At 40.3% G+C, this 11,513-nt stretch overlaps 2 protein-coding genes across 5 annotated transcripts in view; one reads left to right on the top strand and one right to left on the bottom strand.

The window, feature by feature from the left end:
- The window catches only part of LOC124647990 (B3 domain-containing protein Os05g0481400-like), a 17,121-nt gene extending 14,648 nt beyond the window's left edge, over nucleotides 1–2,473 (top strand). Inside the window, exons 4-7 of the mRNA XM_047187827.1 lie at nucleotides 1,174–1,208; nucleotides 1,295–1,466; nucleotides 1,557–1,763; nucleotides 2,168–2,473. Coding sequence (XP_047043783.1) covers nucleotides 1,174–1,208; nucleotides 1,295–1,466; nucleotides 1,557–1,763; nucleotides 2,168–2,356 — 603 coding nt within the window. The 3' untranslated portion in view covers nucleotides 2,357–2,473. The remainder of the gene's footprint in view (nucleotides 1–1,173; nucleotides 1,209–1,294; nucleotides 1,467–1,556; nucleotides 1,764–2,167) is intronic.
- A 208-nt stretch (nucleotides 2,474–2,681) lies between these two features.
- LOC124706781 (probable LRR receptor-like serine/threonine-protein kinase At1g06840) lies at nucleotides 2,682–10,692 on the bottom strand. Of its 4 annotated transcripts, XM_047238450.1 has the most exons (21): nucleotides 10,356–10,692; nucleotides 9,442–9,609; nucleotides 9,030–9,174; nucleotides 8,475–8,546; nucleotides 8,094–8,165; nucleotides 7,525–7,668; nucleotides 7,359–7,430; nucleotides 7,183–7,254; nucleotides 7,025–7,099; nucleotides 6,824–6,892; nucleotides 6,489–6,557; nucleotides 6,352–6,423; nucleotides 5,896–5,982; nucleotides 5,738–5,806; nucleotides 5,102–5,598; nucleotides 4,800–4,958; nucleotides 4,400–4,683; nucleotides 4,203–4,254; nucleotides 3,635–3,885; nucleotides 3,421–3,555; nucleotides 2,682–3,198 (listed from the first exon to the last, which is right to left on the bottom strand). In XM_047238450.1, the coding sequence occupies exons 2-21, from the start codon at nucleotides 9,539–9,541 to the stop codon at nucleotides 2,851–2,853; spliced, it is 2,844 nt and encodes a 947-aa protein (XP_047094406.1). In that variant the 5' UTR covers nucleotides 9,542–9,609; nucleotides 10,356–10,692; the 3' UTR covers nucleotides 2,682–2,850. The 4 variants fall into 4 exon arrangements, with proteins under 4 accessions (XP_047094406.1, XP_047094405.1, XP_047094407.1 ...); XM_047238449.1 differs by lacking the exon at nucleotides 10,356–10,692 and having other exon boundaries at nucleotides 9,442–9,745; XM_047238451.1 differs by lacking the exons at nucleotides 9,442–9,609; nucleotides 10,356–10,692 and having other exon boundaries at nucleotides 8,504–8,546; nucleotides 9,030–9,101.
- Nucleotides 10,693–11,513: the final 821 nt, after the last annotated feature.

Here is an 11,513-nt window from a genome sequence, read left to right on the forward strand (position 1 = left end):
ATCCTTGTTCAAAGTTGTTTCTTCCGTTCTTGCAATCTGATGCATCGATTAGGCTGGGGTTTATGTACCATGGGTGTCACACTCCCGTGCTCTCCTAACAGCCATGAAAGACATGTGCTACATGAAGTTATATATTGCTGTTCTGTTTTTAATTATACCTAGAATAACTGCAAATTAACAAATAATCTTTCATATCTTGTTTTCTGAATTTCATGCCAACCTCGGATGAGTATTTTCCAAATGGGTCCTCAGTGCCTTGATTTTGTCCCCCAGTTATAGTTTTACTTTGTTAGAGCTGTAGTGTTTCCTACTTTTCATACTTGTGTTTCTTTTTCTGTTTGTTTACTAGTTGTACTCTGTTTGAAGGAGGATATATCCTGTTGAAAGTTGTCTCTTTCATTCTTGCAATCTGATGCATTAATTAGGCTTGGGTGAATGTTATATGGGTGACCATTGGGGGCTGCCGTCCTGTTCTGCAATTGCTTACATAGTTAAAATGGTGGGCTATATGAAGATAGTGTTGTTATGCTTCTAAATATGTATATAATAATTGCAGATTGAAAAAAACTTTCACATTCTCAGATGAGTATTTTATAAATGGGTCCTTGGTGCGTTGATTTTGTACCCCAAGTATAGTTTTACTTTGTTAGAGTTGTAGTGTTTCCTAGTTGTCTTGTTCGCTTTGCAGGAGATTCTCTGTTTCTTTTTGTCATGTTAACTTGTTGTCATGCCCTGTCTGAAGGAGGATATATTCTGTTGGCAGTTGTCTCTTTCATCCTTGCAATCTGATGCATTAATTGGTTTGGGGTTAATGTTATATGGGTGGGGGGCTTGCGTCCTGTGGTGTGATTGCTTACATAGTTAAAACTGTGTGTTTTATATTTTGAGAGGATGAAACATATGCAATATGTAGTAAGATAGTGTTGTAATGTTTCTAATATGTAGATTATAATTGCAGATTGAAAAAAAACTTTCATACCCTGCTTTGTGAAGTTCATGGTGACCTCAGATGCATAATTTACACAAGGGTCCTTAGTTCCTTGATTTTGTCCCCCAATTATAGTTTTACTTGTTTAGAGCTTTAGTGCAAGGACATCCTTTCATTTTGTTTGTGAAGTAATGATTTGTTTTGCTTTGCAATTGATACTAAGTTGTCTTTGATTATTCTCACAGTTACCTGAAGTTGACAATTTTGTGCGCCGCAGAAGGTAATACTTTCATTAGCTTTGTTAGATTATCTTGCATATGGTTGTCCAATTCTTGAAGTAATTGGCTACTTGCCTGTGTTGACCAGGGTTAGCAAAGGTCCAGACAATGGAAGGGGATACACTGGAAGAATTTCTTCTTATCAGCAACAAAAGCGTGCTTTTAAAAGAGCTGAGAAATTTCAAGATAGTCTGGACGCTGGCAACCTATCGTTTGTTAAACCCATGGTTCGATCACATGTATCTGGCTGCTTTTGGCTTGTAAGTTGGTGCTCTCTGTATGCTGTTTAACTAATATTTATACATATTATTATCAACTAAAAAAGCATCATCAATTTTCTGTTATGCAAGGGTCTGCCTTCTAGGTTTTGCAAAGATCATCTGCCTCCCAGTGAGTATAAAATGGTGCTGGAGGATGAAGAGGGTGGTGAGTTTGATGTTGTATGCATTGGAAATCGAACAGGTCTGAGTGGCGGATGGAGAGGCTTTTCGATGCACCATGATCTGGAAGATGGAGATTCATTGGTCTTTGAATTGGCTGAGCCTGATAGATTCAAGGTGCTGTTTTTTTATACTTAGTTACTTACTAAGAAAACTTCCATATCATCATTGCAAAAACTGGCAATTATGTCCCAACTGACAATTAAGGAGCTCAAACAGAACTACAGAAGTGAAAACAAAATCATAAATTTCTAACATGAATCCCTTTGAGAGAGTATGCAAGTATAATTAGGCAGGAGCCCTAATGTATCAATGTAAACATGGGAACTGGCAAGTAAGAAAAAATGTGTACTATTGCTAATTTCTTATAGTATATTTGTGCTACTGTAAGCTGAGGCACTGTGTTGCATGTGTACTCAAACATTGATAAACATCAGTCTAGCAATTTTTTCTTATGTATATTCAGCCACAGTTTTGGGGTTCGACTAACTTGCAAAGTTGCAATTCTTTATTTGTTGCAGGTTTACATTTTCAAAGCTATTGAGGATGCAAATGAAGCCAAGCCTGGTGCTAAGACTGCTGATGTGGATACAATGGACAGCGATTCAGCCCAGGAAGAGCCTGACCAGACAGATTCACCTGCTTCTGAACCCCCTTCTAGCCCTCAACCTCTCGTAGGAGCAAAAAGAAGGAAGCTCCGTGGGAGATAGTAGCGTTCTTGTTAGATCCATCAGACCCAAAATATAGGTACTTAGGGCAAGTATGTTGCCGTATCAGCAATGCGCTCTCCTGCCAGGTCATCTGTTTTGCATCTTTTTGTTGGCCTCTTTCTGGAAATATGGGTGTTCAGTAATTACCCTTCCATTGCCTAGATTTAACATGTAAAGAGATGTTTTGGCACCAGTAACTGAGCACTCATAACCCCTCCATGTTATGCTAATTTGGTGTCTCAAGCGCTGCAATGTTGGTTTCTCAGTTCTGTTTACATGATTGGTGATGCTATTTTCTGTGTACTGCTGTGTACATGTTCGAAGATAGATTCATAGCTCATGTCACTATTCCTCAGTTGTTCATTCACATTATATATTTTACATCAAAGCTAACTAATTAATTAGTACTACAACACAAAGGATCCTAGTGTAACAAGTCAATGCCACAAAACATCGTTTCATTTACATGTGACAACACCATGAAAACACCAACATCATCGAGGAGTCAGCACCCCAGAGAGCACGCCACTGTTGGCATTGACACTGCCAGAAGTCTGTGAGACAAAGGAAGTTCCAGTTGCTGACGCAGTTGACAAGGATTTGGTCATATCAGCCGAGTCTGTGTCTGTGGTCTCCAACAAAACAAAATCCACCTCGGGCATCATCCTCATGATGGCCTCGAGTTCTCGGACGATCTCTGACATGGAAGGTCTGTCATCAGTCTCGTCCTGACAGCACTTGGTTGCTAGCAAGAGGAACCTGCTGATGCAGTCTGGAGGACACAGGCCCATCCGGCTGTCAACGATTTCAGAAATATCGCCTGATTGGTACGCTTTGTTTACCTATAATATGCAAAATGCAGTTCTTTCAGTAGACTGTTGGTGTTCCACTCAAATTCATGTATACTGAATATTGTTGTCATTTTCTCTGCAGAAACGTATGAATCCACTGGTATCCACTCATTATAAGCTAACCACAGATAGCACTATAGTACAACCATGTTTATGCCTATATAGATTTCCAAAAGTTAGCTAAAATTACAGTTTGAAGTGAAGATTGTTTACCTCTCTCACTATGTTTTTACCATGCTCAATTGGCTTCATTCCAGTCAGCAGTTCAAGAAACACAACGCCAAGGCTATACACGTCACTCTTGTCCGTCAATTTATGAGTCAGGAAGTATTCTGGATCAAGATACCCCTGCCAAAAAGAAAGGAAACATTACTGCTCTGCAAGAAAGCAAGGCAATTGTAAGATCTCCGGTGTAACTAGTACTTACCGGTGTGCCTTTGACAACAGTGGAAACGTGACCTGCTAATGCCCCTTCAATATCTGGCACCGGAGCAAGCCTCGAAAGACCAAAGTCAGCCACCTTTGCAACAAATTTTGAGTCCAACAGAATGTTACTGGCCTTCACATCACGGTGAAATATAGGAGGGTTTGCATCAGTGTGTAGATACAGAATTCCCTTGGAAGCACCCAATGCAATGTGCAACCTCAAACCAAAGCCAGGAGATCGTTTGGACTTGGCTACAATTGGAGAAAAAGAATGTAACATAAAGCAAGGCGCTGAATGTCGGAAAACATTTTGAACAAGTCAAATTATCCAGTTCTACACACTAAACTTTCAAGAGGTTCGAAGCATAATTAACTGGCACAAACACATGTATAAGTAAGATTCCTGAAACTGATGAGTGTATAGACGATCTTGAAAATAAGAGCCCTTGCCCAGTTTGGGTGGGAGGCCAGGATTCGCCAACTAGGCCTACAGAATCCATGTAGTATTGAAAATAAAAATGTAACAAAAGTGAATAAAATTGGACAATATGTGCTCTCCGTGTACTTACAAGAAAGATGATCGCGTAAAGTGCCGTTTGGCATGAACTCATAAACTAGCATCTGCAAAACACATTTCACATGACAGCATGAGTACTGCAAGTTAATAGGCATGTTCTTCAGTGTAGCATAAAGCTCATCTGCTTATCTGTATGATTTTGAAAAAAATATCATATATATACTAATAGTTCAAACAAAAGAAATGTACCTGTTCATCTTCTTCATCACAATAACCAACTAATGAAACCAGATTCCGATGATGCAATCTGGATAACAGCTCTATTTCTGTGCAGAACTCCTTTGAACCTTGCAGCGAATCCTCATGTGCCCGTTTGATTGCTACAGTTTCTCCATCATCTAGAGCTCCTCTATAGACCTTTCCATAACCTCCTTGACCAACTTGAGCTAGTATATCAAAGTTATTGGTGGCCCTAGCCATTTCTTCAAATTTGAAGCACCTCACACCGTCAATTTTGACAGAAAATCTTGACACTGCAAATGGCAATGTGATACAAATCTTCAGGTGCTAACTCTTTAAAAAGATGTTTACTAGCAACGTTTATTTGCTGAATCATCTTATTGCTTACAAGAAGTATATAATGACTTACATGATCGTCTTGAAACTGTTCTACTTCTATGTCTTGAACGCCTTCTCATTATAAGAATAGTAGCTACTGTAGAAAGTGCAAACGCGGCAGCTATTGTGCTTGCCAGGATACCACCCATCGCAGCCTTGCTTAGACCTGATGAAGCTGCATTTGGGTACTCTGCAAAAGACATGTCACACAAAATACATGTTACTACTAACTGATGGGAGTAACTGACCATAGTACAGTGAGGCCATAGAACTGAATGAATCACGAGTCAAATAATTATGTTTGCAATTTAATTAGCTTCAAAGTGAGCATACCATCTGCATAGGAACCAAGTGTGAAGTTGAGAAGCTCATATGGACCAAACAGATCTAGAAGAGTAATTTCCCATCCGGCAAGTACATGTCTGAGTCGCACAACCTCAGACATATTGAACAAACTTGTATTGCTTGGAAATAATTTCAGGTGCATGTTGAGCCTTGGGCCCACCTCCCATATGTAGTGCTCAATATGCAGCTGGTAAACAAACAGTTCCAATAAAGATGTTACGTCGACCCCAAAGGCACCTTCATATGGATAGAAGTCTGTGATTCCCGGACTCTTCAGTCGAAGTCCAACTCCAAGTGGCACGGCACAAAAACAAGGTATAGGAGATGACGGGTTGTACTCATAATTTTTATCCGTTGGGCAAGGCGAACAATTTAAGCTAGTGCCCTGTATCTGTTTAGAAGTTTGCTGGTTTGCTGACCGGGGTTGACAAAGGTTGTCTATTGGAGTTCCAGTAGAATTCCCACATACAGGGTTTCCACTCAACCTGCATAAATTGACAGCAGTAGTGATTACTATCCATTACATGTTTTCAGTGAAATATTATTCCTCTACACACAAACCATCTATATGTTTATGTACGAATGCAAATTGCTAATGCATTGCATATATGAATGTGAGCGTACATTACAGTAACATTTTGAGGAGGATTAAATGCAGCTGGAATTGTCTTCAGAGAATTATTTTGGAAGTCCCTGCAAAATAAAATAGGTTTAAATTAAAATAAATAAAATATACTATATAGTAATTACTAGTGGAAAAAAATCTGCAAAAGGGATCATACAGGATAAGGCTGCGATTTCCAGTAAGAATGACGTCATTCCAGATTGTCGAGGGAACAGCACCATCTAGATGATTGTTTTCAACAGACCTGCAAAATGAAATTATCACGTTTATCAAAAATACATAAAATTAAATGCTTACTTGGAAGTCTTATGTATGTCCATGTGCGCAAATATTTTTATGCAAATAAATAAGTCATACATGATATGACTTCATTTTTAACGATAAAGGGTAATATATTAATATCAAGAAGTTATTAAATACTTTTATATGGTTACATGGTATGAAATCATATCGAATGAAAAATAAAGTAAGTATGATTTGTAAGATATATGTGATTTGATCAAACTATTTAGTCTGGGAATAATACAGAAGCAGATGCAAAGTTGTATTCAGTATTCTAATTTAAGACAAAGCTGTCTGAAACAAAATTTACTAAGCTGAATGTTACACTTACAAAATCTGAAGATTAGGAAGTCCTGAGAAGTTAAATGGGACCGTTCCATTAAGCATGTTCTGTGACAAATCACTGCCAGAAAGCAGAAATTAGTCAATGACTAAATAAACTAGACAAACAATATCAGATGCACATACATTGTAGTGATGTTTGAAGCAAGCTTATTAGTCGGTATAGATCCTGTCAGCTTGTTCCAGCTAAGATCCCTGAAAATGCATGTGAATAATAGTTTACAGTTTAGACACCTGTGGAGTTATTTCTTGAATTTAATGGACAGAAAAGGTGGTCACCCATTTTTACAGACATTTTCAAATTCAGTAATTTTTTAGCACAAATTACTACTCTCAAACACAAATCATCGTAATGAAAGTACCAAGTGCCATGTTAAAACTAGCAAGCACTGGCCATAACATCAAAAGATACTAATGGGAAAGTAACACTGAGATGTACTTTCAGCAACATGTATACTCACAGATAGACAAGTTGAGAAATGCCACTCATATCAGGAATGGTGCCCTGCAAGCTGCAGTTCCTTAGACTCCTGATAACATAAGAAGTATTTTGGCATATTCAGTTCAACTGTATATTATGCAAATGCGTATTGGCATGTTGAGAAATCATCATATGAAGGTACTTAACGTTGTATAGAATATGGGTACAGAAACAAACTTACAGCTTCAGTAATGTTGATATGTTGTTGTATGTATTAGGGATGGAACTTCCGCTGAAGTTATTGTTGTCAACCTGACTGAACACAAACATATGAATATAAGTAACAGGTGTTTTTTTTATGAGAAACTGTTTTCCTCAGCTTGGTAATGGGGTACATACAGTATTTTCAAAGCAGGTGCCCCCGCAAATTCGGGAGGAAGAGATCCAGACAGATTGTTATTATCAACAAGGCTGCAAAATTGCAAAATGTTAGTTATATTACGAAATAAAGACGATTCCATAATTTTTACTGAAACCATAAGAAGAAAAATAGGGGAAGCAAATAGGCCACATACAGGTGAAGAAGCACTGGCAGTCTTGACAATTCAGATGGGATTTGTCCACTTAATGAATTGTTGTTCATGTGACTGAAATGAATCAAAAACTGATGTTACTTTGGCAAAATGTACACAGTGATAGCAATTAGCAAACCATAGAAAAAATGGAATGAACTATTCTTACATATGTTTCACACTTCTTAGGTTGGCAAATGACTTCGGAATCGGGCCTACTATTTGGTTTTGGTCAACTTGTAACCTGTTTAAGTTTTGAAGGTTGCCAATCTCATCTGGTAAGGAACCAGAGAGCTGATTGCCATTCAGTAGTCTGCAAAAAAAGTAACATAACAATTAGCTTTGTCGGATAGGTAGAAGTAAGAAGTGGTGCTGGTATTTTTATATGAACACAACAAGGTTAACACATGATGGATGGTTCAAACGGGAGCTGAGAAGAAACGAATGTAGTACTTCTATGTAAAAGTAACTTGCAGAAGAAGTATTTGACAGCAAAGGAATAGAAATACAGTAACGTTGACCACACTAACTTAGGTAAGATTGATTGAGTTTCTATAAATCCAGTAGATACTTGCGAAACTGTCCTGGCGTAGAAGGGAAATCGTGAAAATGTGACCCAAGAGCAGTGATCAAGTGCTAAAGCACAAGAAATGAAAGTGTGACAGATTTTGTACTTTGGAAGGTTCATTGACATTTATGCCTTGAAGAGGGGCAATTAAGTCAACAGATAGGACTTACATTAGTTTGAGTGTAGTGATGTTGCCTATCTCTTTTGGGATGCTACCTGTTAAATTGTTCCACATGAAGTCCCTTCAAGAAAAACAACAGTTAGCTAATGTACAATAGAATAGCTTGAGGGTAAAAATAATAGCTACTATAAGCATGAAAAAGAAAAAATAGACATCTGGATATAATAAAGTTTCAACATTATTGAGAATAAACTCTTCTCCCAGTTACTTCCCACCAAGTAGGAGAGCTTAAGCCTTTTTTATTAAATTTCAAAGTCACCATAAATTTATACATCTACCGAAAATACAGTGAAATGTATCCAGCTTGATATTTAAGAAATGCGGAAGAACTTGAGGAATCAGCAACTTCACACATCAGTGTAGTACTTACAGTGTTTTCAGCTGAGATAGAAGACTGACCTCTGGTGCCAAAGTTCCAGACAGGTTCCTCTTAAACAGCTGTCTGCATTGAATAAAATATGCTATCAGGAACAGTACATAAATATGCCTTACCAAATAAGCTCCAGCAGTGACTTGGACCTGCAAATCTGGATCTTATGCAGGACTAGTGTTGCAGTTATTGTTTTAATATTTGACCCCATTTCTACAACTAGCATTTGGTAGGAAAAATTACCAATATCAGGGGAGATGCTCAGATGCAGACTTGAAGAGTTACCACTTACCAGTAAAGGCAATTGCTGTTTCACTTCTGAGTAAAATATTTACTATGTCTATGGGATACTTTTAGGGTATAAATTTAGTTTTACATGAACAGCTTATGGGTGTGTGGACAAACTATGCTGAAAAGGCTAGTATTTATGAACAATATTTCTGTTGTTTATCACCAGTAGAGAGCTCAACTGCGAAAATAGGACAAACAAAGCAGAGTATAAAGAAGAAATATATGCGTAGATACGTTGAAAAAATTAGATAGTAGTATTCATACAATTCTGTTACATGAAGATGTGCATCATTGGTTTTGTGGCAGAAAACTCCTGTCCAGTTTGATGTGCATGGGTCTCCCCTGTTCCAGTTGTCAAGGTTATTCATAGGATCAAGTAAGCTTCCCTTGATAGCCCTGAGTGCATCGACTGCATTTTGTGAAATAAAACATTCAGTTTGCATGAAAAGGTTTTGCAAATTTGCAGGTAAGAAACACAAGATAGCATAGTGAAATAAAGTGCTATCTGCACTGAACATCACATATTTCTGTGGACAGACACTGCTAGCTAGCAAAAGAAGTAAGTTGATTTTTCTTGTTACAAGTTCCATCAGCGAACTCGTTCATAGCACGATGGACGCAGGGACATACAAGATTGTAAACTATGAAGTATACACGCCAGCAAGAGATTAATTACCTTCTGAAGGGTCAGTACTCTGCCCCAGTGCAACGTCCAAGCAGGGAAGCAAGGCGACCAGGATAACCACAACACAGAGGTCACCTCCATAACTGGCCATGTTTCTCAGGGAATAATCAGCAGGAATTTCTCACATCCCCAAACGAAAAAACTCCCAAGCTGTGGATCCTAACCAAGAAAAACAAAGCAGTGATTAATTGTGGTTCATTGCAACCGAAACTGTCCTTGATGCCGATGGTACGACAAGAAAACATATAGTATTAGAACTGTTTGTCCTTGCATGATTTTTTTAATGGAAAGGGAGCTGATGCCCGAATATTGATAATAGTCACATGCACCGTGCACCTACCACTCATTTGCCCAAGCAAGTAGGGCTCCTTTCAGAGCGATCAAATCAAACCTTTTTTTTTTTTGAAAAAAATACTGAAAAACAGACAAGCATGAATATCTTACGCGTCTGCCAGGACCACACGGTGATGAGGTCGACAGCAGCACTGATACCGCAGTCCTAATTTGCAGCCACGACATGCCAACTGAAAGCAACACTAGGAGATGTGTGTGCAACAGCCAACAGGTCGTAGTTGCACACACGACGGTGATGGAAAAAAGTATCGACAAAACTACCACGACAGTGATGATGCAGCGGTTAATATGGAACCTAGACTTGAAAGAGTAAAATATTTTGCGACAGTTTTAGAACAAAGATTCCAAAGGCAAAAGGAGACAGTCGGAAATGTCGGAATCCATCAAATCAGAACCATCCGGAACAAAGATTTATCAACAAAAGATGAGAGCATGAGGGTTGAGGCGCAGCAGAATCTAACTTGACCAAGAACAGGATTATCAGAGACGCGCCTAAACGCCACCAGCATGCAGTAAACCAGAAGGAAGAACTTCAGAGAGAACGGACGAACCTCGAAAATCACACGCACGGAATTCCTGCTCGCAAGAAGAAGCCAGGCAAATCGGAGGGGGAAGGGGGTGGCAAGCCTCGCACCGCCGGCGTCTCCCCGGAGCCCGGATACCCTGCCCTCTTTGCTTACTCCGCCGCCGAGACACACGGGCACAGCGATTCTCGTCTAGCCTCCGGCGCGCAGTAATCCGGTAGCTGCGGAACCTGTGTCGTGCTGATGGTAGCGAAGAGAGGGGAGGGTGGAGACAAAAGAGGCGACGAGCCGAGACTGCTTGATTGTAGGCGCGGTGGAACTGGAGTCCACAGCCGTCGTGGCGCGCGTTATATTGGTCGGGGGATTTGTGAAGCTCGGCCTGGCTGCTCTCGAGTGTAGACCGCAGCAGTAGTGCTGAAATTTCTTATGCGATTTGCATGCTGGCCCTTATAAAAATCTACTATTTCAATATCTACTTAGTTGTCTTAGCATGATCTAGATATCTTGAAACCGGTGTAAAAACATTCTTGAGGACAACTGCGTTGAGTAGATTTATCAAAAATACATTCAGGTTTTTGAAACTGCCGCATGCTCAAGTAAATAAGCAAAGTTTCTATCCCCCGCCATCTCCGTTCACGCCTCGGTGAGCTCGGCCCAGAGTTCTGCCCTGGCGTCGACGATTTCCGTCCTGCCCGCCAACAGGCGCTGACGTTCTAGCGCGCGCCCTACCGCCTCTGCCTCTGCAACCTCCGCCTCCGCCGCCTCCCGCTGCAGCTTCTCGGCCTGAAAGGCGTCGGCAGCTAGCTGCTCCTCCTCGTCCGGGTGGACTTGGCGGCACATCTGAACAATTTGATGCCAGCAAAGGTTGTGCTCCGCCATGGATGGATTATAGGGTTTAGGTTGAGGTGTGCCCGTCACCCTCGCCTGCGTCCACCATATATAGCCATGGCAGGGCGGGAAACGGCGTTCGAAAGCCGACGAAATGTGCCAATCTGTTGGCCAAGCGTGGGAACGACCGTCATCGCACGGGAACCGGTAATCGCCGGCGGCAGGCGTCGACGAGACTTTAAACCGCCATTAACGAACTTGACGGTGTTTGTGCTAAATAAATGTGTCTGCATCGCTGAGATACCCGACGCAAACGGTCATTCCGGTTCGTATGGCATTCGCGGGCCAACGGAAACG

This window comes from Lolium rigidum, chromosome 4 (assembly GCF_022539505.1).
Source record: "Lolium rigidum isolate FL_2022 chromosome 4, APGP_CSIRO_Lrig_0.1, whole genome shotgun sequence".
In the NCBI taxonomy this organism is placed as follows: domain Eukaryota; kingdom Viridiplantae; phylum Streptophyta; class Magnoliopsida; order Poales; family Poaceae; genus Lolium; species Lolium rigidum.